The 25,454-nt window shown below is 51.5% G+C and overlaps 11 protein-coding genes across 11 annotated transcripts; 6 read left to right on the plus strand and 5 right to left on the minus strand.

Moving 5' to 3' along the window:
- Positions 1–70: 70 nt before the first annotated feature.
- CGCS363_v006087 (putative amidase) lies at positions 71–1,938 on the plus strand (the record flags this gene model as incomplete). The annotated part of the gene is made up of 3 exons (XM_036637936.1): positions 71–354; positions 409–906; positions 963–1,938. The coding sequence occupies 3 exons, from the start codon at positions 71–73 to the stop codon at positions 1,936–1,938; spliced, it is 1,758 nt and encodes a 585-aa protein (XP_036495849.1).
- Positions 1,939–2,759: 821 nt separating this feature from the next.
- ABCG25 (ABC transporter G family member 25) lies at positions 2,760–5,776 on the plus strand (the record flags this gene model as incomplete). Its single annotated transcript, XM_036637937.1, has 2 exons — positions 2,760–3,297; positions 3,351–5,776. 2 exons carry the CDS (start codon positions 2,760–2,762, stop codon positions 5,774–5,776), a joined length of 2,964 nt encoding a protein of 987 aa, XP_036495840.1.
- Positions 5,777–6,643: 867 nt separating this feature from the next.
- CGCS363_v006089 (uncharacterized protein) lies at positions 6,644–7,365 on the minus strand (the record flags this gene model as incomplete). The annotated part of the gene is made up of 3 exons (XM_036637938.1): positions 6,644–6,830; positions 6,890–6,982; positions 7,058–7,365. The coding sequence occupies 3 exons, from the start codon at positions 7,363–7,365 to the stop codon at positions 6,644–6,646; spliced, it is 588 nt and encodes a 195-aa protein (XP_036495841.1).
- Positions 7,366–8,545: 1,180 nt separating this feature from the next.
- Positions 8,546–9,779, minus strand: terH-1 (NAD-dependent epimerase/dehydratase terH; the record flags this gene model as incomplete). The annotated part of the gene is made up of 4 exons (XM_036637939.1): positions 8,546–8,853; positions 8,909–9,037; positions 9,094–9,453; positions 9,512–9,779. The coding sequence occupies 4 exons, from the start codon at positions 9,777–9,779 to the stop codon at positions 8,546–8,548; spliced, it is 1,065 nt and encodes a 354-aa protein (XP_036496652.1).
- A 3,352-nt stretch (positions 9,780–13,131) lies between these two features.
- Positions 13,132–14,239, plus strand: BOA1-7 (Oxidoreductase BOA1; the record flags this gene model as incomplete). The annotated part of the gene is made up of 4 exons (XM_036637940.1): positions 13,132–13,233; positions 13,284–13,516; positions 13,584–13,930; positions 13,986–14,239. 4 exons carry the CDS (start codon positions 13,132–13,134, stop codon positions 14,237–14,239), a joined length of 936 nt encoding a protein of 311 aa, XP_036496651.1.
- Positions 14,240–14,928: 689 nt separating this feature from the next.
- Positions 14,929–16,185, plus strand: FCK3-3 (putative glycosyl transferase FCK3; the record flags this gene model as incomplete). Its single annotated transcript, XM_036637941.1, has 2 exons — positions 14,929–15,500; positions 15,555–16,185. 2 exons carry the CDS (start codon positions 14,929–14,931, stop codon positions 16,183–16,185), a joined length of 1,203 nt encoding a protein of 400 aa, XP_036496650.1.
- A 407-nt stretch (positions 16,186–16,592) lies between these two features.
- Positions 16,593–16,803, minus strand: CGCS363_v006093 (uncharacterized protein; the record flags this gene model as incomplete). The annotated part of the gene is made up of 2 exons (XM_036637942.1): positions 16,593–16,646; positions 16,702–16,803. The coding sequence occupies 2 exons, from the start codon at positions 16,801–16,803 to the stop codon at positions 16,593–16,595; spliced, it is 156 nt and encodes a 51-aa protein (XP_036496649.1).
- A 1,481-nt stretch (positions 16,804–18,284) lies between these two features.
- CGCS363_v006094 (uncharacterized protein) lies at positions 18,285–18,713 on the minus strand (the record flags this gene model as incomplete). The annotated part of the gene is made up of 4 exons (XM_036637943.1): positions 18,285–18,338; positions 18,385–18,462; positions 18,513–18,599; positions 18,648–18,713. The coding sequence occupies 4 exons, from the start codon at positions 18,711–18,713 to the stop codon at positions 18,285–18,287; spliced, it is 285 nt and encodes a 94-aa protein (XP_036496656.1).
- A 1,422-nt stretch (positions 18,714–20,135) lies between these two features.
- Positions 20,136–20,550, plus strand: CGCS363_v006095 (uncharacterized protein; the record flags this gene model as incomplete). Its single annotated transcript, XM_036637944.1, has 3 exons — positions 20,136–20,198; positions 20,247–20,438; positions 20,497–20,550. The coding sequence occupies 3 exons, from the start codon at positions 20,136–20,138 to the stop codon at positions 20,548–20,550; spliced, it is 309 nt and encodes a 102-aa protein (XP_036496655.1).
- A 244-nt stretch (positions 20,551–20,794) lies between these two features.
- CGCS363_v006096 (putative transcriptional regulatory protein) lies at positions 20,795–22,830 on the minus strand (the record flags this gene model as incomplete). Its single annotated transcript, XM_036637945.1, has 4 exons — positions 20,795–21,410; positions 21,488–21,717; positions 21,776–22,503; positions 22,554–22,830. 4 exons carry the CDS (start codon positions 22,828–22,830, stop codon positions 20,795–20,797), a joined length of 1,851 nt encoding a protein of 616 aa, XP_036496654.1.
- Positions 22,831–23,986: 1,156 nt separating this feature from the next.
- asqM-1 (Monooxygenase asqM) lies at positions 23,987–25,285 on the plus strand (the record flags this gene model as incomplete). The annotated part of the gene is made up of 2 exons (XM_036637946.1): positions 23,987–24,502; positions 24,557–25,285. 2 exons carry the CDS (start codon positions 23,987–23,989, stop codon positions 25,283–25,285), a joined length of 1,245 nt encoding a protein of 414 aa, XP_036496653.1.
- Positions 25,286–25,454: the final 169 nt, after the last annotated feature.

Here is a 25,454-nt window from a genome sequence, read left to right on the forward strand (position 1 = left end):
GTCTTTTGGTAACCGCCCACACCGAGACGGGATATCATCATAACGTCCGGTCTGACCGAGTGAAGTCAAGATGCGTTGGTCTGCTGCTGTCTTGACGGCCTTTCATGCTTCGCTCATCTGTGGCGCCGACTATGCGTGGCCCAGGAATTCCAGCATAGAGTCCCCTTCGGTATTCCCTCTGCTCGAAAATGCCGGCACCGCGGATCTCTTTCCCATGCCGCCATGTGGGAACTTCATCCTGCACGAGGCCACCATTGACCAGATGAAGGCGGCTATGGAGGCTGGCACGGTAACTTCTCAGCAGCTGGTAGCCTGCTACTTGCAGCGGACGTACCAGACACAGGAATACGTGCAGTAAGATGTGCCAACACCCAACTTGGCGTAACTCTGTATGTTAATGAAAAACAGCTCAATCCTTCAAGTCAACCCAGACGTCTTCCAAATCGCAGCTCAGATGGACGCCGAGCGAAAAGCCGGAAAAGTCCGCGGCCCACTCCACGGAATCCCCTTCACAGTCAAAGACAACATCGCAACCAAGGACAACATGGAGACCACAGCCGGCAGCTGGGCTCTGATGGGGAGTATCGTCCCGCGCGATGCCCACGTGGTGGCCCGTCTGCGAGATGCCGGCGCCGTCCTGCTCGGCAAAGCGGCGCTCAGCGAGTGGGCTGATATGCGTAGCAATAACTACTCCGAAGGTTATTCTGCGCGCGGAGGGCAGTGTCGGAGCCCGTATAACCTGACTCTCACGCCTGGGGGCAGCAGCACGGGGAGTGCGGTGGGCGTTGCTGCGAACGCGATTGCGTTCTCGCTTGGCACCGAGACGGACGGGAGCGTGATCAATCCTGCTATGCGGAACTGTGTTGTTGGGTTTAAGCCGACTGTTGGTCTCACCTCGAGAGCTGGGTAGGGCAACTTCGCAACCCTGCATGTGAGAATTACCAGTGTGCTAACTTGAACAGGGTTGTGCCGGAAAGTGAGCATCAAGATACTGTCGGAACCTTTGGACGTACCGTCAAGGACGCGGTATATGCTTTTGACTCCATCTATGGCGTGGATCACCGCGACAATTACACCTTTGCTCAAGAAGGGAGAACACCCGAAAAGGGATACACCCAATTTCTGTCTACGAAAGACAGCCTGAATGGCGCCATATTTGGCATACCTTGGAATAGTTTCTGGGTCTACACTGATGACGAGCAAAGAGGCATTCTCGTAGCAATGCTTGACCTCTTGACTTCCGCTGGAGCGACGATAATCAACAACACGGAAATTACCGACTACGAGCGCATTGTGAGTCCAGACGGTTGGAATTGGGATTACGGAACCACCCGGGGCTACGCAAATGAGTCTGAGTATACTGTTGTCAAGGTTGACTTCTACAACAACATCAACACCTACCTCTCTGAGCTAGAAAACACCAACATCCGCTCCATCGAAGACATCGTCCAATTCAATTACGATAACGACGGGACTGAGGGCGGAAATCCCTGGCCACTGGGCCTTCCCGCATTCTACTCTGGTCAAGATGGCTTCCTTGCGTCCCTCGAGTCAAAAGGCATCAAAGATGAGACCTACAACCAAGCATTAGAGTTCACACAACGCTCCACGAGAGACGGCATCGACGCGGCCCTCACTTCCACCAACGGAACGAAATTGTCAGGGCTTCTCGTTCCTCCCGACGTGGGCCAGTCGTATCAGATAGCTGCACAGGCAGGATACCCGATGATCACCCTCCCGGTCGGCGTGCACTCCAACAGCGGCATGGGTTTCGGGCTGGCAATTATGCAGACGGCGTTTGGTGAAGCTGAGCTGGTCAAATGGGGAAGCGCGATTGAGGACCTGCAGCTCACGACTGAGGGTAACCCGTACAAGCGCACGCTGCCTACGTGGTCGGAGTATCTCACTAGGCACGTACCGATTAGGATGGATCTTTGAAGAAAAGGTGACAGCAAGGCTGCTCACTAGAAGATTTAATGGCTATTTATCGGTTGTCGTGACGGTGTTTGCCGTAGGGCGTCGGGAGGGACGTCGGCTCACGGCACCTCAAGGCAGCTAAGTAGGAATTGCCGACAACGGCGCCGTCCTTTTGGTTATCCTAGCTCGCTTTGACTAACCACCAATGCTCCGCCAACAATTCCTTCAAGGCAGAACGGTTCGTCCGAACTGGCATACACGGTCAGCCCTGATTGTACGTACTTAGCCCTATCGGGTTTTAGGATCCAAACCTAGCCGTGAACGATGTAAAAAGGGTCCCCAAAGCTCCGCACCATCTAGGCTTCTACATTCTTGTGACATCCCGGTTTATGTCAGCGTGGCGTGGGCCTCAATTCCCGACGCTAATCACCCTGGCCACGCAGAGATCGCCAGGGTTCTTCTTCCCAAGACAAGCCCTCTTCAGCCATGACGGAAGAGGTCTTACAATTGCAAGGCGTGAGAAATCGTCCGTGGCGCGGTATGTCAGCGTGCAGACGGCCGGGGGACAGATAGCTGCACAGCTCAGCTGTTATGTGAGAAACTACCCTAGCTGGGAAATAGCATGTATCGCTCAGCCCCCCGATCCCTTGGGGAAAATGAGAAGAGGGTCCATCCCGCTAAAATCTCACGACTCCGGAATAGGGAAAAGGCAGTGCTTGAAAGCGGCGCCTGTGAACCCGTCCATGGAGCTGTTTAAAGACCAGCAGTCTGCTGTCGGAGAAGTCTCACACAAAAGAGAGGGACAGCTGTGATTTGAAGCGCGGCCGACGAATTCTCCCAACATGAGCCGTGACTTTCTCTCTCTCGGCGCGGCGGGTCATCTGCCCCAAGACCCCTACCTCCCGCAGGTGGATCCCGAAGGGCCGAGTTTCCTCGACACGGCGGCATGTCTCTGTGCACTGCGCACAACAGGCGACGACAACTCGGAAGCGGCCTGGCACTGCATCGGTAATCAAACGCAAGGAGTCTATACAACTAACAATGGGAAGTGGTTCCCAACGGTTAATGGGGGCAACGCTGTCGACGGCAAGGTTGACGACTTGTCAAATGGCCCGGACACTAACAAGCCGATGCGACTGAGCTCTGGGTCGTTGACGGACCTGACTAATGACGACGGGTTGAGTGTGTACGATCAAGCCTGCACCGGAAAAAATCGGCCGTCTTTTTCAGCGACGTTCTACGCGGCGTGGAGTGAGATCCAGAGCAACCAGCAGCCGAAGAGCGCGGCGCCGTGTTACAGGCCCGATGGCCAGGCTGTCCCCATTCGGATCGTGGAAGCCGACGACTGGAATGCTAATGGGTGCGCCCCGGGGTTTTTGTGTAAGTGTTCATCAGAGCTGAATACGGAGAATCTGCCCACTGAACGACCACAGGCGAGAATAACACCGTCAATTCGTTGCCCCAATACTGCCCTCCCGCCAACCCATGCCAGATGGCAAGACTCGCCTCGATGACTTGCATGGTGAACGGGCAGAACTTCCCCATGGGCCCATTCGAACCGGTCGTCTGCCAGCAGGGATACTACTGTCCACCGCCCGGAGTAGAAAAGATCCAATGCCCAAAGGGCACGTATTGCCAACCGGGCGCCACCAGCCCGACGCCATGCCTCACCGGCAGTCGCTGCGAAGCGGGTGCGACATACGAGCTGTTCCTCGTTCCCCTGGTTGTGCTCATCCTGGTCGACGTACTGGTAATCATGGGCATCATCGTCCACGCGTTGCGCAAGAGGGTGAAAGATTACCGGTCAGATCATGCGTCGAACATGAAGCGTCCCTCAATGAGCGGCGTGAAGGCGCAGATCACGGGCTACAAGGCCTTGCAGCACGACACCGACCACGAGATGCTTCCCATGAGCGCGACGTACACCCCGCACCGATCGGACACCCACGGTACGGGTTTCCAGGCCGCCCTGGACTACGATCACCACCAGTGGACGGCGGGTGCGCAACCCAAGGAGGAGGTCAACCCCCAGCTGCTCAAGTTCGTCGAGTCCATGCGCCGCGCCACGGATGCGACCAACCTCGGTCTGTCCTTCAGCTACACGGATCTCAGCTTCCAGCCGAAGAAGAACAAGAAGATGATTCTGCAGAACGTCACGGGATCGATCGACCGGGGAACCCTGACGGCGGTCATGGGCGGCTCGGGTGCTGGAAAGTCGACGTTTGTCAACGTGCTCATGGGCAAGACGAAGCACACCGGCGGGATGGTTGCCGTTAACAGCAGCCCCGATAAGCTGAAGCGGTACAAGAAACTGATCGGATACGTTCCTCAAGACGATATCGTCCTGCCGGAACTCACAGTCTACGAGAACATCATCCACTCAGCCAACATCCGACTTCCCAGGACTTGGTCCACCGACGACATCGAGGCTCACGTCACGTCAGTCATCGACTGCCTGGAACTCTCTCATGTCCGCAACTCTCTTGTGGGGACGGTCGGAAGACCGGTGATTAGTGGAGGACAGCGAAAACGAGTGAGCATCGGTATGGAACTGGCGTCTGCCCCCATGGCTATTTTCCTCGACGAGCCTACGAGCGGTTTGGATGCAACGGCAGCGTCGTCCCTGATGCGAACACTGAAGGCCGTCGCCCGCCTGGGTATCAGCATCATCGTCATCATCCACCAACCTCGCTCAGAGATTTTCCAACTTTTCGATAACCTCATCCTCCTCGGAAACGGGCAGACCATCTACGAGGGCCCCCAAGCGGAGGTGCAGAACTACTTCCAAAATATCGGTTTCGACTTCCCCGAGCACAGCAACCACGGCGATGTCGTGACGGACATTATCACAGGCAACGGACGAATCTACAAACACATTGGCGAGATCTCCAAAGACTCTCTGATCTCCAACTGGGCATCTCACCACCAAATGAATCGACCGGGCGGGAAAGAGCACCACACCTCCACGATGATGAACAACAGCGGCATGCACGAAGCCATCAAGCACCGCGGTGCACCCTTCTTCAAACAGCTCTGGCTTTGTCTGCGTAGGGCAATGGTCCAGCAGTACCGCGCCAAGTCAGCTTTCTGGGCAGAGATGGGCCTGGCCGCTCTCGCCGGCTTCCTCCTCGGCTTGGCTGAGCACTCCAAGAAGGGCATCTTGTTCGTCGGCACATTCCAGGGACCCTACTCGATCCTCTCGACTGCCGTTGATATCAAATCCGCACCCGAGCTAGCCCTCCTCGTTGCAATCGCCATCGGGTTGGTTTCAGGCGCGCCCGGCGTCAAGTCGTTCTCGGAAGAGCTGCTGGTCCACCGCCGCGAGGCCGAGGCTGGGCACAACCGCCTCGCCTACTTCCTCGCCAAGCTCATCTCCGTGGTGCCGCGCATGTTCTTCGGGTGCCTGCACTTCTCGACCTTCGTGCTGCTCCTCACGGTGCCCGTGATAAACTGGGGCCTCGCCTTCCTGGCCAACTTCCTCTACTTCTACTGCATCTACGGCCTGGCGAACATAGTCAGCATGGTCGTCCGCCGCGAGGACGCGCCTCTGCTGGCGACGATGATCAGCCTCATCACGGCGATCCTGTCCGGGGCCGCGCCGCCGCTGGCGAAGGTGAAGGATTGGAAGCTCGAGTGGCTGTGGCGTGCGTCGCCGGGTGTGTGGCTGGCGGAGGTGTACTTTGGCCAGCTTGTGTCGCCGTTTGCGGACATTTTTGATGTTGACAAGGCGGCTGATGCCACTGGGTTCCATTTGCATTGGCTTTGGAGGAATATGGGAACTCTTGTGGCCATTGGAACTATTTACAGGATTATAGCATTTTTAGGATTATGGGCACTCGGGCATAGACAGCGAAGTTAAAGCTTCGCTTCAGGGAAATGTGTTTCCGGTAATACAGGAGTTTCGGCTGTTCGTTGCCCAAGCGAGTAATATTATAGACAATTCTGTCATATTGTTGAAAATCTATTCACACTCATGATCCGTTGTGCTCACCCTTTCATACCTTATGCATCTTGCTACGGCCAATGTAACCCGTGTGATTGTCTCATTCACGATATGCCGTAAGTTTCCGGGCGGGCACCGAAAGATCCACAACCCCGCAACCGGAAGATCCATCTTTCGCCGGGGCCGGGCCGGTGTGGATAACAGTATCCGGCTTCTCTTTCGTGGCTTTCGGCTGGGTGCAGCGCCGTTTGCGACATCGAGGCATCAGTGCCATAAAAGGAAGGTTTTGAGAACATTTCCACAAAATTGAAGCAAGTCACGAACACAAAACGCCACGCAAAGTATCCATTCTTGTGGGTGGGAGTCAAAATCCTGCAGTCAGCTTAGTGCGAAGTGGCTCATTTCCCATGCCAAGCGTTGTTTGCTGTCAGCTGAAATCCTTCGATCGACACGGGAGTGGATGTTTTCGGATCCTGCAGTGAAGGGCATCCTCATTGGCTGCAGTACGTGAGCGCACGTCACATCGCGTCGGTCCATTGTTCGCGCATTCAATTGCACGACATTTTTGGCGAAGGATCATTTGGGCCACGCGAAAACGGTGCTGATGCTTGAATTGAGTTTTTTATTGAATCAAATGGTATCTTTAGGGTGCAATCAAATCAACGCAGTCGCGCAAGCTCGTGCCAAAGCAGCATATCATGAAATGCCTCCTCTCCATCGTAAAAGCACAAAGAACCGTCACTCATAATTCCTTCGTCTTCCGATCCATCTCTTGGTTATTATTTATGCATAGCGGTTATCCATCTCGTACGGCTGGGAGCTATACGGCTTCGGCTGTTGCTCATTGGCGTAACCGTTGTAAGCGGTCGGCTGGTTCTGGTTCGCGGGCGCGTAGGCGCCGCCAAGGGTTCCCTTGCGGTGCTTGTGGTAGATGACGGAGGCGTAAATAAGAAGCCCGATAAACGAGGCACTATCAGGACGGTCAGACAAAGTCTCAATCAAATCCCGTGGATTGAGCAGTAGACTTACTAGATAATGATGTTGATGATGACAGTAATGGCTCTTCCCTCCGAGCCGGCCACCGTAAGCGCGAAAAGAATGGTCCAGACGGCCGTTTGAATGCTACCAAACGAGAATGTCAGTATGCCGTCACAAATCGCTACTGTCGCGAAATAAAGTAGATGGGAAGGCACGAACCAGTTGCAAATGAGGAAAAACCGAGGTGTGAGTGTCCTGCGCGATCGCTTGATGATGCAGACGAGGTCGAGGAGCAAACAGCCAATGATGATGATCATCACGACTACCAGGATGGCAATGACCCAGCTCGCTGTCTTGGTTGTGCCGCCGATGTCGTTAAGTTCGCTCCTGTTGGAGGACGCGTATCCAATTGTGATGCCGTAGAGGACGATTTGGAGAAGCATCACCGCGATGCGGATGATGTAGAAGGGGATGACGATCCTCTTCAAGAATGGCGAGCCATCGCCGACCGTGTACTTTTGCGACATGTTGATGTGGTGCGCGTGCGCTTTCTCGTTTGATGATTGAGAAGTTGAAGAATTGACGACGAAGACTTCAAATTCAAAACTGGGTCTTGCCAAACAGCGGCAGAGGAGGGCGGCCGTGGCGCACTTTAAGTACGAGCTAATCTAAAGGATCGTTACCCATGGTTCTCCTTGCGCTGTGCCTCACGCCACGGCGGCTGGCTGAAATTTTGCTTCTCTTGATTGAACCAGACACTCAGCCCCCGTGTCCTCCTTGCAGCCCATTTGTCCAACACGCCCCCATGTCTCACACAGCCAGCCCTAGGAGAAGCAAGCTTAAAGGTTTGCTCCAGTCGCAGTGGGCTCTTCGCTAGGCAGCCAGGCACACGGCCCCTCAATGTAACCTTCTACGGTGCCTTTAGCTCGTAAAAACAGAAAACAGCCCCCTGCGCGCCAGGGATCTCGGCTGACAGCAAGCGCCGTGTTGGTGGTGTGCCTAAGACGGCATAGCCCCCAGATCAACGGCAGATCCCCTGCCCGTTCTGCTTTTACGCGCCCCCACTGCTGAATTTAACCTAACAACGGTGGCCCTTGTGGCCCCCGATTCAGCGAATTTCGCTGCCTGTTCGGTGGAGAGTTTGGCGGCTGTTGGGCTGGAAGGTTGGTTGAGCACGTTAGCGCAACGCTACCAAGCATGCAAAGTCCTAATGTACATGCCGCGATCCCGTGGCGGGACGTCATTGGCTTTTCTTGGGTGATGTCAGTCCCAAGCTATCTAGGATTATTTTACGTGAGTTGTTGGAACCATCACCACACGAGAGAATGCGACATTTCCTCGGCACGGCATGGCCGATGGACTGTTCGCCGCTTGCGACTGTGGTAGTTGTACGTTGTCGGACATGATCTGGCTACATGATCTGGCTGCCAGCATTGTGCTATTACATGTAAGAAAGGCATGACACTTATGTTTCGGTGAGCAGTTGAAGATCAACGCGGAGAGCTTCTCAGCACATGCGACTACGACGATATCCAAAATGCAAAATTGAAGAGCTTGGACTGAGGTTCTCGGCGCCAAGCATTCTGCTCACTTAGACACCCTCTTCTCTTGCTGGAAGGTTTGGCTTCGGCCTCAGAAAAGAAAAACCCCCGAACTCGAGGAAGCTGATATTTACCAAGTAATGAGCAAACTCAGAAGCGAATTCCATCAACGAGATGCGTCAAGAAACTGCTTAGTCACAGGCTCAAGACACTCCTCCAGGCTTTTCCAACCCTTGAGACCCAACATCTTCAGCACTTCAGTTGACCTCTCATGTGGAACCTCTGTCGCATCTTCAAGTATGTTCTCCACCTCCTCCGGAAACTCCCGCGAAGGATAGGCGGTCTTGAAAATCCGCAAGAAATCGTTGACCGTGTATCTCCCAGCGTACGCAAACAGCCTCTCAGATTTGACTTGCGGTAGCAGTAAGGCTCCGACGTGAAGGCTGGCCACGTCCTTCACATCGCAGAACCATTCTGATCCACTGTCAGTGGAGATCGGGGAAATCGGGAATTCTGTGACATCACTTACGTGATTCAAACATCTTGACAATCTCCTCGGAGCCATTTCCGTCCCAGAGCATCTTTAACACCCCCATTGCAGCAGTAAAACCCTGGGCTTTAGGATAAAGAACTTCGCCATAGCAAGGGCTCGGGATGACTGGAAACAAGTTAGCATGGGAGACTGGATGTCTATGCCATGGTCAAAGTTCACACCTGTGTTCATAACCAAGTTAGGAGCTCTCGAGTGATACCACTCCCACAATGCTTGCTCTGTTTTGACCTTGCCAGCAGCATAGACAGTATGACCCCCAACAAGATCTTGGCGGAGATCAGGCGAGTAGGCAGCGATAACCGTTTCTTCATTATATGTCTCATTGGTGATTCTTCGAACGATGCCAGGGGCGGGATCGGCCACTGCACTCGACGATGAAGTGTAAACAAACCTGCTGCAAGAAGGCGTAGAAGCTGCCGCCTCAGCTATGCCGATGGCGGCGGATACCATGGGGGAAACGACGTTGTCAGGGTTCAAGTCAAGGCTTGTGTCGGCTGCCGTATGAATAACTCCATGGGCACCTGAAGGTGGAGGCTTTAGACGTATTGTCTGGTTTTGAAGGGCTACGGATACACTTACCTTTAACAGCGGCGTTGAAAGCCCCCGGGATACTGAAGTCAGGAACTTCGACGAGCTCGAACTTGCCGGGGCCATACGTCTTCGTGAACATAGTCTCGATCCATCCAGACTTTTTCACGTTCCGTGAAATGCCTCTGACTCTAAAGCCTAGACCGAGAAGTTGATCGCAGATGTGGCTGCCCACGCAACCGCTAGCGCCAGAGACAACGACCAAGCTCCCAACTGGGAGAGTCGTTTGAGGCAAGTCAAACATGTTGGAGGAGACCATTTTGCGCGCAAGGATTCGGAGTATAAAAAAGGACGAAATACTTCAACTAAATTTGTATAACGGGCAGAAAGTAACAATGTGTAGATGGTGCTGCGGCTTTCTCACGCTGGTCAAACATGTTGCGCCGGGCCATGTCGTTGCGCTTATCAGACTTTATACATGGTAATCAGTGCGTTTAGGTGGCCAAAGCTGTTTCAAAGCATCTCATCCGCTGTTCGTCAACAAAACGGATGTACAAGGTTTGCAACCACAAAACAACTTGTTAGACTGAGAAACATGCTTAACTCCGGGTCCACTCCGAGCCCCGGCTGACGGAGTAGTCCGTGATGTTTCGGTATTTTGCATGTTGACAGGGGCGGAGACGGACTTTTGCGGTGGCCCCTGCTCGGTCCCCTCGGCGCCCGATATAAATGGCTCCCGGCGGCCGATTTTTCGAACACCGCCTAGGACGACCGAGGGCTCCGAGGAACCAAATCTTTCATCTTTACCGACCAACAACGGCATCTGTGAAACAATTGGATCTTCAATGGATTCTTCCCGCATAACAGCTGTAAGTCGGGGTTCTGAGGCCTGAACCCACCTGCATCAGAACTTGTCATTAACGGTTAGCCCCCATAGTGCGACTTGTGTCGGCTGCGCAAGGTAATACTCCACGCTCCGTGGTGCGACAGTCCGCTGAAGCAATTTCCAGGTCCGCTGCGACAAAGTCTTCCCATGCTCGAACTGCAGGTCCTCATCACAGGATTGCAGCTTTTCAGGTGTTGGGCAGAGGCCGAAGGTTCCGAGACAGAGAGTCCCAATCTCAACACAATAGTATGGGGCTCAACATAGCATGCTGTCATGAGCGTCTCATTGACGTCTTGCTAGTGAACAGAAGATCGATCTCATAGAAAAAAGACTCGGAAACATCGAGGCGTTGCTGCGACACCGCCCGTGTGACTGTCGCTCAACGGACACGCAAGTGAGTATACCTGGAGAGTCTAGCGTCGCAGCACTCGAGGATCTAGACACACAGTCAGCGGTTGAAGGTTCTTCATCTTTTCGGAGTCAAATTGAGGTGGCTAGAAGATATGCGGAGTCTGCTGGAGATCGTAGCTTATCGACACCACCTGCACCCAGATGCAGCGACCGAGTCATTCCATCGCAACCCCTGGTGCACGCTAACAACCCTCGCTCTGGTACTCATTCATACCGCGAATTGCCGCTGCCACCGACGGCTGCTGTGATCAACATTCTAAAGATGTTGAAAGGTACAGTAATTCTTTATCAATATCCTGGATTGCATTCTGACGAGATCACAACTACCAACAGAGTCTCCGCCTAGTAGCTTTCCTATACTGCGGTCTCTCATGCCCGTACCGGCCTACATCGAACTGTGTCGTGATGTCTACTTCTCAATTGATGAGTATGCCGACACAGACTTCATTATAGCCAACTCGGGACTATATTACTTGTTCACCGAGCACTTTTGCCCCACTGACAACGAAGATCTCCGCAAACAGTACTTCGTATGGGGCAGGTTGTGCAGAGATGCCATGATGCAAGCAGTCGGGAGCTTGACTGTTTGCTTGCCTGCTCACATCAAAAGCGTACAGGCACTTGTACTAGGTGTAAGCATACCCTACTTTGATCATCTCCGCCGCACTGCTGATAATCATAGGCCTCTCACGCCATCGAACTTGCTAAGCCCTGGCTTGCCTGGCGCCTCATTTCTTTTGCGGCACAACTCGCCATCGCCGCAGGTTTTCACGAGGACGCATTCATGGAAAGTGACGACGTAAAAATCAAGAAAGCCAAGATGCTCTTGTTTTGGTATGTATACGCCGTGGAGAAGGGTCTGGCATTGAGATTGGGACGAGCGTCAATTATACGAGTATGCGACATCACCCTACCTAAAGACATGAGCTGTCTCTCATTGTCACGGCCATGGAAAACAATGCTTCCATTCTGGGTGTGGAATGCGACGATGCACGATAAGCTGTATGAATTACTATACAGTCGAGCGGCTGCGACTTGCTCCGACGAAGACATAGTGGGGGCGGCAGATCGGCTTCTCGCAGAACTCAAAGAAGTTGAGCCTTATGACAAGGTACGGGAAGACTGCATTTTTATGGCACTCACCCCAAAGATCACGAATGGTGGCTAATTCCATAATACAGGGAAACAATACGGGAAAGCTAGAGAGGCTGGAAAATGTTCTTGCAGTATCTCAAAAGGTTCTGTACTATACTACAGCAACTCTCATATCTCGGGCGAAGGTTATGCGAACCACGCCTCCAACTCTTTCGCCACAATGTTTGGAGTATGCCCGGGCTGCAATCCATGCACATCATGAATGCATGTCGATCTTAAACGGAGACCGGCACATCATGAATATTTACATACACTGGTGGGTGACACTCCATGTCGAATATTCATGGGCGATACTCATTTTACTGCATAGGAGAGTTCTACACGTACCTTTTGTGCCTGTCCTTGTATTGTATTGTAATGTGGTCAGCCAAGGCGACTCTGATGATTTGCAACGACTCCAGGAATTTGCTGAAGGGCTTGAGGTTACAGTCAATTTGTCGGCTTCTGCAAAGGAATTCTGCGAGCGCAGCAAAGAGCTTCACAGGTCTGCAATCAGCCAATTTGAGGCTGTAAATAGGGGTTCCTTCACACCAGAACATTCGATCTTCTCCAACGGGCTCCATCAGTACTTTGCAGGAAATGTGTTCCCTGCGGTGGACAATGAATATGGGACTGCGGATGTTTCTGGTGAAAGAATGCAGGCGATGTTTGGGGGGCAACATATGCTGGGCTTATTCTAAATATGTACCTTCTGAGCATAAACCAAGCAAGGCATTTGGCCTCATTCACTTGAAGAAAACAGGCTTTTGTGCACAAGACAACCACCTCAAGCTATAGAATGCATCCCAAAGCTTTGGTATCCCCATGACCTAGACATGGCAATGATGCCCAGATGGTGCCAACAGTAAGTGTGGTTGCAGCAGGAACTCGAATTATACTACTGCTGTGATGGTCGATACATGAAACACTTCTGGACGGAGGACCGACCGAAACGAAGCGGGCCCAGGTCTCGGTCCCCGAACGCTCCGAAACCTAACATTAGTCGTTCGAGCCCGGCAGTAACAGCTTCATGTCGACCGCTTTTGAGTGGATGTGCTTTGGACCGGACTTTGGAGATAATCGGCACAATGGAGGCAACCGAAAATGTCTTCGCCTGCTCCCAGTGAGATGGCATGCGTTACTTTCTCCGTGGCGCTCTATATAAACCCATACTTTATTACACGACTTCAGCTTTGTGCCTCACAACTCACCCTTCCATCATCTTTTCCAATACCTCAATATGTCTGTTGCTATCGCAGGTGGTACTGGAGGACTCGGACGCGCCCTTGTCGAAGCCATACAGGCTCGAGGCAATTACCAAGTCATCGTCTTGACAAGAAAGGTAATCAACCAACGCATACCTCTTGGCGAGACATCCTAACATGAAGGCAGGTCTCAGGAAGCCCCGCTGGTCCAAATGGCATTCGATTCGAAGCCGTCGATTACGCCAGCGTCGAATCTCTTGTCAGCGTTCTCCAAGAGAACAACGTTGAAATTGTCATCTCTGCCGTCAACAACATCACGGGAGAAAATGACGCCGAGCTCAATCTTATTAAAGCCGCTGAGAGGTCCAGTACCACTAAACGGTTCATTCCGAGTTATTTTGGGGTGCCGTATTTACCCGAGTAAGCCTTCTCTTCATGTGTGCCCCCGAAGACTTGATTGGGTCTGACGACTGAGCTTTCTGCCCAGGCAATATGAGACATTCCCTCCAGCAATGGCCAAGAAGTCTGCGCTGGCAGCGCTAAAGTCAACGTCGCTCGAGTGGACGGCTGTCTTCAATGGATACTTCCTCGACTACTTTGGGACCCCGAAGGTGAAGAGTTACATGGACGATGTATCCTTTTTCGTGGACGTTGCGAACAATGTGGCCGCAATCCCCGGATCTGGGGAGGTTCCCGTTGTCTTCACGCACAGCTTTGACGTTGCGCGTCTCGTTGCTGCATTGCTCGAAAAGGACAAGTGGCCCGAGGAGACGTATATCATTGGTGACAAGGTCACGTTCCACGAGATGGTGCGCTTGGCCGAGAAAGTCAAAGGTAAGTTCTTATTCTGAGGGCTCCTTTCTTGGCCAATCTCTGACTGCTCGTTCAGGTACCAAGTTTACTGTGGCGCATGATTCAGTTGAGGACCTTCGGGCGTGCAAGCTGACGGAACTGCCATCTCATCGCCAGTTCTATCAGATTTATCCGAAGGAAATGCTGCACAGTTTTCTTGCCCCTTTTGGGCTCAACTGCGAGCGAGGACAGGCTGATCTCAGACCCAGCCGCACCCTTAACGATGAATTCCCGGAGATCAAGGTATTGAAGGCCACGGACGTGCTCGAACAAGGGTGGGGAACGGCATGATGATAGCGACTCAACTTCATGGTTGCGATTGACTTTCAATATCAAATTCATGACATATCTAGCTTCCGATCCAAAAAAGCCCAATGTTAGATGCCTGACTGAGCCCGGTGCTGCTTGGATGGAGATGGAGAGAACATCAATATATGAACACAAATTTTGGAACGTCTCCGCGCGAATGATCCGATAAACCACACTGATTGATACGGACAGAAGTTCCAAACTCGGTGGCACAGGCAGGTGGCATCAATTCTGGTTGACGTGAACACGGCGGAGCCTCCCTGACTTGTAGTGGGGGTGAAGCGATTATCAATGCAGTGCAACCTCATGGTCTGGCTTGGCTTGGAATATCACGTCATCCCATAAGCCCATTCGGCTAGGACCGTCAGACTCTGAAGCGCTCGACGCTTGTACTCCACCGGTAAGGAACTTCTGACTGTCGCGGATGCATCCTCCTGGGTAATCCTGCCTTCTTGCAGCAATCTTGTGGCACAAGCTAACGGATGGGCATAAGCGCTAGATAGTAGTGTTCTTTTTCGCCAAGTTGATGGTTATCGGTATGTTAACGACGCTTGCTCCAGGGTCGACCCGCGGATACAAATAACCTCAGATTCATCGCCTCAAATGTCTGTTGAGATTGCTGTGCTACCAAATCGAACAGTACCACACTATTGAGGCTACTATTCATCGACATGGTGCCTCCCCGCTTCGAAATACCTGCCGAGTTCCAGGACAAGGTTCGCTACGTTGAACCTCTTGATTCCCGGTCAGACCACGAAATCCTCCAAGCCCTCGAAAGCCCCCCTCCAGTGACATCGGAAAAGAACATCTGGGCATTTTGGCATGCTGGGCTGCAACAGATGCCCGCCTGGTGTCAGCGAAATGTCATTAACTGGTCTCGCATCTGCGGTCCCTCGTGGACTATCCGTGTGCTCGATGTCGTAATCGATTCCCCGAGCCATGCTCTGAACTGGGTTAAGGAGGAAGACCTTCCTAAAGCCTTCACAACCAACACAATGGATGGCCCTCTGGGATACACTGACCCTCATAGCGCGGACTTCCTCCGAGGAATATGCCTCTATCAGTACGGCGGTGTTTGGATGGACGTTGGCTCAATTCTGTTCCGCTCGATCGATGACCTCTGCTGGAACAAGTTGGAGGACCCGAACACACCATATCAAGTCTCAGCACCGTGGATGTATTCAAGGGGTGTGGCGAACCACTTTATCGCTAGTCGGAAAGGCGATCCCTTCATTAAGCATTGGTAAGTTCGTGACTTTTCCCCCTTGTGCCATGCACCTACAGCTTACACTGATAGGCATGATCTCTTCATGACTCTGTGGAAGGATCGAACCAGTGCTGAGGGTCTCTACACGCACCCTCTGATGGCCCATGCTAAAGACATTGACATGGTGGAGTTTGACGCTAGAGGGTTCGCGTGGAATTGGGAAATCCCGATACCACAAGTACTAGAGTATGTCGCACAGATTATGTGCTGGTTGCGAATCAGCGTTTTGCAGGAGCCGAACGGCGGCTTCGATGGCGCAGGGTACTACAGCACCAAAGTGCTTCTCTTTGATGCACTGTGGGAGACTTGGCCTGCCGAGGCCTTGATCGGCTGGAATGGCGAAGAGCTTTTCGACCTCTTGAATACGAAACTTGATGCTGACCCCGAGTCCGAAGCTTACAAGAAAGCTTACAAGACAGTTTGGTATTTGATGACCTCTTCCACAATGCAGAAGGTCACACGCGCAGGAGGCATGACATCCACAAAGGCACTCGGGGCTTTGTGGGACATGAAGGAGAACGAAGAGAAGGATCGTGAGACAGGTACATTTGCGGAGCTTATGCGCTACGGTAGCGTCCATTTTCGACACAACCAAGAGCCGAAGTACGTTCCCGCCAAAGATCCAGGCAACATCATTCATAAGGGTGTATTGGAGCCGTAATTGACATTTCATGTGACGGACGGAAGAGACTCGACTGGTGGGATAGGACATGGAAGGACATCCCATAGAGTTATCAATCCTTTACGCGCCATGTAGACTTACATAATCGCAGATTCAACCAAGCAATCTTTGCATCCACCGACCAGACTGTATGGTCGATTTTGAGTTGACTTTCAGGTGATTATTGCGAGCTTTAAGAGGATTTTGAGATGTATTGGAACTTTATCGACGTCACGTGAAAGGTTTCGTTGAATTAGGAGATGGCTAGGCACATGTAATCCGAAATTTGAGATATTGCTGGCAAGACTAAGTGACATTTTGAGCTTCTGATCTGAACAAAAGCTAACACGATACTGCACATCAAACGTAGATACCACATCCTTTTACATCACATCAAAAGCTTTGACTTATTTGGGGCATCCAATACCCCAGCCGGTCTTCGTATCGCAGCAATCAGCGTCCTAGGGTGCAGTTTAGTTACGGTGACTTTTGTTTGAGACGGCTTTGAAAACTTACACATGTGTCGGAGACGGGAATATCAGTACCCTGACGCTTAACGTTGTAGCAGAAGTTGGCAGAGTTGCCTGCGCACCAAACTGCGTCGCCATTCTGGTTCATGCAAGACTTTTGCCCCTTTCCCCAGCAGCAGTCTGTTCGGGGATTGTTGAACCCGATCTTACACTATTCAATGCATTAGTTAGGTACCCAATTTGATATCCATGGATGCGTGTGGTAGAAAACCTGCCTCAGAAGCAAGAACGGCAGGGACGGCCACTGCCGAGAGGATGGCGGTAAGAGTGACGGAGAATTGCATTTTGAACGAAATATTGTTGGAGTTGTCGTTTAGTGAACGTTGTCTTAAGTGAGTGAAGAAGTAAAGAATGCTTTGTATCTGGAGAGGATGATGAGTGAGTAGCAACAATATCACTCAGGAGCTTTGGGGTCCAGTGTCTTATACGACCGTTCAATCTTAGAACCCACATCGATCCTTCCTGCTTGCCATCGGAAGCCTCGGTCATTCGAGTCAGACGCAATCACAATCATAGTTCTAGATGTCATCCGACTCAGTCTGAAGTGATCAATCAAAAGTAGTTCAGACAACATGATCAAGCTGAACTCAGTTCTGAGAAGGCGGTGCATCATCTGACGCCTCACGATGAGCACACGAAGCAGCTTAATCAATCACAGAATATCCACAACTGCCAAGGAATTCGTTGGTCTGCCGGTGTGTCGCGCTTTCCGTCTGCCCAAATATCAGACGATCCGCTGCAGGCCCGGTATGTATCTCGTACACGAGGATATATGACTCGAGCTATGCGCGCTTAGAGTGGAGCAATACCGAGCACCTGGTTGATGATCATCATCTGTCTCAACTTTACCGTCACGGACCACAATCCGATCTTGACACATGGGACGTGTCGATCTTCTCACACTCTGGTACGAAGGTTTTCGGGAAATATTGCACAGGCCGAGAATATCAGCGCGATCGGCATGGGACCCCGTGCCTGTCTAGCTTGCCTGTTTCGGCCTACTGCGTGCCATTCTTTGCAAGTGACACAGTTTGAGCTGCTTATCGCCAAGACCCTCGCCCCGTTTCTCACGCTACGAACATAGCAAGGCTCGCGCTCGGTTTCGAGGGACCTCAATTGTTGTTGCGAGGAGGGAGAATCCCTGTCACCCACGTCGGTCTGGGGGCGGTTCATAGGGCGGGCCCCAAAAGTCTATTTTCTGGGAACTTTTGGTGGAGTATCTAATGAGACTTTGATAACTCTAACACGGACTGGCGAATATCATTTGCATTCAAGTTAAGCTTAGAACATAGTTCTTGCCGCCGCATTGATTTCGGCTATCATTGTGCGCACATAGAATCAATAATTATAATCAGAAAATCGGCTCTAGCAACATCGTTGCGCGGACAATCATTTCACAAAAAACACCTCAGAGTAGTCGTCGTATGAGGGCCCTTCATTTGAACCCATGCAAACTCAGATCGAAGACAAGATGTAACAGTCCATTGCATGCTTCTAAATGTGAATAGAACTTCCTTCGTGATACGCTTTCAGACCCCAACACCTCCAGAAACAATTGTCATCAACCATCTATTTGGGGCAGCCAGTTCCCCAGCCATTGAGGGTGTTGCAGCAATCAGCACCCTATTTGCGTTAGAGCATCCCACAACTTTACCGGAGTCGAACTTACACAAGTGGTAGACATCTTGGCTCCGCTAGGGCCATCGACGTTGGTGCAGTAGTTGGCTGAGTCGGACTTGCAGAAGGACTTGAAAGGTCGTTAGCATGTTGTGTTTGAATGTTAGAAATAGTCCATACCGAGTCCTTGTTTTGGCGCCAGCAGGACTTGTAGCCATCCTCGCCACCCCAGCAGCAGTCGGCACGGGTAGCGCTTCCGATCCGGCACTGAACTGTGTTAGCAGATTCAGAAAAGCATGCTCCTGAATCACATACGTGAGCAGCCACGACAGTGGAAACGGTGGTAGCAAGACCAGCCAAGAAAATGTGAGAGAACTGCATTATGATAAGAAAAGTGAACGTTAACACGAGTGAATGAATTCTAAGGAAAGGTATAGAGTGAGATGGTGAGAATGATGGATGGCTGATGAACTGTCGAGAAATGTTAGGTAGGTGGTTGAGACTTCGTGTTATATATCAATTTGCAGCTGGCTTTGAAAGATGGTCGAAGGACGCCTCAGCTGCAGAGGCACCATCCTTTGGTACCCTCCAAGTGATTCATGGGTGACACCCATCAACATGGAGTTGGTGACCCGCAATGAAAGAAAAGCAGGTTCCCTAGTAGCATCGCCCTTGATTGTAGTCGATACTCTAGCCTTGGCCCACCGAGAGCGCTAGCTACTGCAATCGACAACATCGTCAAGGGATCCTGAGTCTTGCTACGGTCTAAGTCTTGGAGAGGTTATGCAAGGGATGCATAGCCAAAGGTCGGTGATGTGCCGATGCCTAGACCACATGGTGAACAGGACCTAAGCGCTGTCAGGCGAACTAAAAGTCCCGAAGGGCCATTTATGGGATGCCATTCCTATTAGAAACAGCTTTCTGTCCGAGATCTAGATCTTGTGAAGTGTTTAGTGAACACGTCAGTTCGCCGATATACGAGAATCGAGTCATGGTAGAAGTCATGAGACAGGCGCAATGGTGGTGGTACATTTCATCTGCCTAACTTGGGGTCGAGTCATGGTGGTCTGTGGAGCTACAGGTCCGCTCGGCACATTGGACGGGCCCACTAATTAGCAGGTAGTATTTTCCCATTTTCACTGTTTACGGCAGTTGAAGACCGAGAAACCTTATTTTGACTCGTCGATCTGGTTCGTCTTTATTTCGATGTGTTGCCAAGACCCTCGCTATGCGGCTTTGCGGAAGAGCCGCCTCAGTTTGAGCTGCCAAGCGACCTTACTTAGATGGTCTGGCATCTGTCTTCATCTGAATGATTGGACAAGATTTCAGCCAATCTTTCCCTCTGTACGCCTTACAAGAAAGTGGAAATAGCGGCCCTCCGTAAGACCCGCTCTACTGGTCTGGGTGCTTGAGACGACTCAGCCGCGTTACGCAAACCGCTGGAAATTCCCCCTTGAAATAATTGAACTTCTTTTGAGTTTACACGATCATTTTGAGACGCGCGATGTTGATTGCGATCTTGTTCACTGGCAGAAATGTTGTTGCTAGACACATCCGTGGTATCCGGGAAGTCTTGTAATACCGAGAGCGAAGACCGTCTTGGCAAAGTGTCTAGAATGTCTTCGTTTGGGCGCCTAACTTCCGGGCTATAAAATGGAGACTATTCGCTTCATGTCAGATCTTGTACCAGCACTTCACAGCACTCAATACTCAGTCTTTCTCTGTCAATCAACAATCACTCCATTTGCTCACTCTTTCCACTCTCTACTTGTCAACTTTGTTCACACACCTTAAGCCTTCATCATGCAGTTCTCTAAGATCGCTCTTGTCGGCCTCGCCTACACCACCGGTGCTCTCGCCTCTTCTGTACGTTAATCTTTCTCAAGCTTTCCAACTCAAACACTAACTTTGCAGTGCCGCATTTACGGCTGGCTCCAGGGCGAAGCTGTCCTCGATAACTGCTGCTGGGGTAAGGGCCAGAAGGCTTGCACCAACCAGAACAAGGGCGGAACTCCCCGTGGTACCAGCGAGGCCTACTGCGCTGAGCAGAGCCCTAACTTCTGCGAGAATGTCATGCTTAACGGCAAGCCAGTCTCTGCGACATGCGTGAGTTACCTCAAAGTCCCGCTTCCCACTCTTCTATCGTACTGACAACGTGACATAGGATGCCGACTGCTGCTCCACTACTACCGGCTGGGGTATTGGTTGCCCTAAGTAGGCAAAGGGATGGTTGGACTTGAGATTCCCTTGGCATTCTCGCAATGGCTTTGTACGAATCCATGAAGTTTCACGTAGAAGCGCGTTAGCAATAGCGAAATTGAATTCTTGCATTCTGCGTTAGGCGCGACTAGTCTCTCCCAATTCGTGTCATGTTGTTTTGAAGAAGCCCTGCTTCCGTGCGCTCGCTCAATCAAAGGATAAATTTTGATTGACAAGTATCCTGCTCAAGTGTCTTATCCAGTCTAATGAAGAGACTGGCGGGAGTCGGCATCAGCAAAATATGCATCCCAAGAGAACCAGTCGAAGGTCGCATCAAAGGTACGCTTGCGGCCCCTGGGCGCTTGCTCCCCCTCGACCATTGTTGAATCAGGAGCAACATGGTAAGTTGAGTGATGTTGATTCCCGGAATCTCCGGCTGGCCACGGTGGTAAGACCTCGGCAGGAAGCCATTCCAGGAATTTCCCTAGGTCCAGATTTGCAGCTGTACCGATGTCGTCTTGTGCCTTTCGCAGGCTGGCCGCAACGTCTTCATGGCCTCCGTAACTCAAGAAATCCGTGGATGGTATCCCGGACGGCACATTCTCGTTTCCATTCATGTTGGTATTGCTGGAATATGCATTGGCGCGCTGGCTTGCGTGAACCTGGGCCAATTGCAGGAAAACAGCCGCGACGTGTTCCAGTCGAGCGCAAACTGTTGCCAACAGACGAAGCTGCCCGCGCATCATGGCTAAGTACGAGACGGCTGTAGACAAAAGACCAAGATCCTGGTCCGCTGTAGAACTTGCTTGAAAGCTGTTCCCTTGAACAATATTTTCGAAGACGACGAAGAAGGGGATGAACGGGTAGTACAAAAGGTGCCTGAAATCCAATGCGTCAGTAACAGATATACTTTAAAGTATCCACGTTTCAAGAATGGGCCATGGTTCGACTCTTACCATACTACGCCGTTGTAAACAGACGCCCAATTAGAGACCATGGACGGAAGAAGTGATAAGGCTTCTCTTGCCGACTCGAGACGAATGCTTGCACAAGTGGGGTCCCCTTTGTGAAGGAGAATCACTATGTGAAGGTATTGGAATTTCATACTGCTGATGCCGAGTGACATTTCACGCAACTGCGTTTCTTCAGCCCATGGACGCTCTGCGTCCATAGTCTCCGTCAAGATCTGCAGAGGGTTTCATCTTTCAGCACCCGTGCTATAACGCAAATTCAGGGTTTCTCACCTTGATTGTTTTCGAATACCATTCATCAAGGTCTCTGCTAACCCTCTCCTTGGGAAGCAGGCTTTTCCCTGGGGTCAAGAGATCCAAAACGTACTCCATCATCTTTGCAACTTCCATCCCTGAAGTCAGGAGATGCGCCCCAAACGAGGAGATCAATGGAGATTCCCGGGATTTTCGGAAGGAAGAGGAATTGTGCGGTTGAAACTTGAGCATGAAGTTGAAATTCGGAAGTGGCACGTCTCGGTACACGGACATGGGCAAGAAGGATGATCGCCCAAACGCAAGCGAGCATGACTTATCTACGACAAATAGGAGCCAGAACATGCATAAACTCCGTTGTCGCGATTCAAAGTCCTGGTCAGTTGACGCATGCAGTCCCAAGGCTTCAGCCTGTCGGCAGGCGTGGCCTACCAACATCCAGGACAGATTAGGAGAGGCATAGTCTTCGCCATGAAGCGCGAGCAGGGCCAAGGCTTGTACATTTGCTAGAGTCGGCTCGAGGAAGATGGTGCTGTCGTTGAGAGCCAGTCGCATGTTTCGCCGGAACTGTTTTGCTTCAACACTCTCCCCACTCTCATTGGCTGACACCATGGCGAGCATCATGTAGTTGACGTACACGACCCAAGCCTTTTGTTTCACGTTGGCTGGGTCGAAGATGATCTGTCTCAGCAAGTCATCAGATGGGCTGCAGAAGAAGGGCTCCCCGAGAGGGGAATGCTCTAGGAATTCTTGAAGAAAGTCAGTAAATCAGTGTGAGTCGCGATAAGTTACTACTCACGGCCAATTAGTTGGTACCCAACTGATTTTGGAGGGACGTGGAACCCTTTCATGGCCGTGGTGTCCGGGCTTACAGTGGCCGTTGTAAGAGTGTTGGAAAGATATCGAAGCTCGGAATATGCACTGTGATGAGCAAAAGTAGATGGAGACTTGGTAACGGCATCTATATGAGTTGGCGTCTCCTTCAGAAATAAAAATGAGTGAGACGGTCCAAGGAATAAGTCTGGACCTTGCGCCTCGTTCAAGTTGGGTGTGACTTGATCCACCTTGCCAGTCATTGTTGCCGATTCGGGGATGGAGGATGAAACTGTATTGGTGGACTCTTGCGGGCGTACGGCAGACAGAACCTGTTCAACTGACTTCGTCAAGTTCAAAATCGATCGTTCGATATTTTGAAGTCGCTGTTCCAGGCCACCGATTGAACTGCTTGTTTCAGCCGGGCGGGAGGTTTTAGGCCTATTTCAGGTCTCGGCGTCAGTTTTCTCTGAAGATTCAAGACCCTACCGAAGACATTTCTTACTGGAGTGCAGTTTGGTCTTTCGTCGAAAGTGTCCTCTCCTTGTCTCGGGAGTAAGTACAAGCACTTGGCCAAGGTTTGCAAGCACTACATTTGGGAAGTTCCTTGGAGCATCTGATAAAATCATCAGCTCCTGTCATGAAGATCCATTAGAACCTTCGACAAAGACAAAGTCAATTTACCTGAACTTCTTCTGTCGACAATAATCGCACTGGTTGCAGGCGCGAGTAAGTGGTCTGCATGAAAGATCAATCCCAGGACACCTACCGCGAAGCGGGCCGCGCTGCCCGCCGACGGGTGTAGAGAGGTTTTCTCCATGTTGAAAAATTTTCAATATGAGTAGCAGGTTTATGTTGGAGAAGGAGCTGTTGTGGACTGAGAGTGTCGAGAGAGCAGGAAGACGGTTGGTGAAGTTGGCAGAAGATATGCCCAGGGTGAGGTGGGGGCCGCCAAATTGACTTATGACTGGTGGACTTCGGAGTGTGCAGCCGGACCTTCCGAGAGCAGCCAATCACTGTTCATAATCTCGGAGATCCAGAGCCTTTCCCCAACATGGATAAGCTGACGTCGTCAAGGTCAGCTCCGAAGTGCACCAATGAGAATAACCCAGCCTTTCCTAATCCGGCTGGACTGAGTGCGCTGCGTATTTTGAACATGGCTTTGATGGATACCTGCAGATCAGACGGAGCTCTGAAGATGAAGTTGTCCGTTAATCGTCCAGCTATAGATGTCTCCCTTCAATGTAAGATTCTTACTATATAAAGTCGACATGCCATCACCCGTTCCAACACGGCTTAGACAGCTTCAAAAGTCTACTCTCACACTCCAAGACATCAGCTTTCGGCGTCCCATCTGAAAACTACTCAAATATCGTCACCGGTTGTCTTCCCGACCTACCTTATCAACATCAATCCAACATGGCACGCACAGCAGCAGGCAAATACTCCGCGCCTATCGCTATAATCGGTGGCGGACCGTGTGGACTTGTCCTTGCGCGTCTGCTTGAGCAGAATAACATCGACTATGTTGTTTACGAGCGAGATGTGAATTCTACCCCGACGCCCATGTACCAAGGCGGCACCCTAGACCTTCATCCACCTTCTGGTCAGCAAGCTCTCAAGGACGCCGGGCTCTTCGAAGAATTCAAGAAGCTCGCTCGCTTTGACGCCACCAGATTCGTCATCCAGAACACGACCTGCACCCTCAAGCAGGACTTCGGAGAAGGGCGAGATGCTCCCGAAATTGACCGCTATCAACTGCGACAAATGCTTCTCGACTCTATTCCTTCCCACAAGGTGCACTGGAATCATGCGGTTCAGGGAATTGAGATGGGTACTCATGGTTGGGTGATCCGCTTCGTTAATGGCTCAACGGCGTCTGGGTTCCAACTGATCGTTGGAGCGGATGGTGCGTGGAGCAAAGTTCGTGCAGTGGTAAGACAATCCTCGGTTACTGTCGAATTCTAGGTTACTGATCTTCGTCGACAGTTAACTTCCGCCAAACCGGAGTACTCTGGCAAGATGTTCGTCGAAGGCCGCATCAGTCACAAGAACCCTAGCTATGCAGCAGCAGTAGAAACGTCCGGTCCTGGAAATATGATGGCCGTTGGTCATGGTCGATCACTCGGTGTTCAGCAGGTGTCCGACAAGTCATACCGCTTGTACCTGGGAATGAAGGCTGCGGAAGATATTACTCGGAACACTCTTCAATTGGCCGACACAGAGGGAAGCCGAGAGAAGCTTTTGAACAGCCCTGAGTTCTTCGCCGATTTCGCGCCTGAATTGAAGCAGTTCATATCCGATGCCGAAGGCCCATTTCGACCGTGGCCACTCTATCGCATGCCCGTCTCCTCAATGAACTGGGCTCGGGTCCCAGGCGTCACCCTCATCGGCGACGCTGCCCACGTTTCGACTCCGTTCGTGGGCGAGGGTGTCAACATGGCGATGTTCGATGCACTCAAGCTCATGAACAGCATCAAGAAACATTGTGGGGGAGGTATTGACGGTCAGTTCAAGGATTGCTCTGGCATTGAGACAGCTGTGGCAGAGTATGAGAATGACATGTTCCCGCGCGCACAGAGCTTCATCTCGCGATGCATTGCCAGCGAGGGCATATTCTTTGCCGAGGACGCGGCGGCAGAGTTTATCGACGTCATTACAAACGAAGCCAAGCAGAAAGAGGTATTCGGAGACAAGCTTGGACACATGGATGTTTAAGAGACTTGAGGGTACGGGAAGGTCTCCATACACGCTGGTATTAAAGCACTCCTTGTTGTCTAAAACATCGGATGTTTGCTTTTCACATTGATATAAATTCTGTATTGGATGAAGAGCATTTGCAGCTGTCTTTTTAGATTGGTATTATTTCATCTCAGATTGAGCAAAA

Source organism: Colletotrichum siamense, assembly GCF_013390195.1.
Source record: "Colletotrichum siamense strain Cg363 chromosome Unknown KSG_Cg363_contig04, whole genome shotgun sequence".
In the NCBI taxonomy this organism is placed as follows: Eukaryota; Fungi; Ascomycota; class Sordariomycetes; order Glomerellales; family Glomerellaceae; genus Colletotrichum; species Colletotrichum siamense.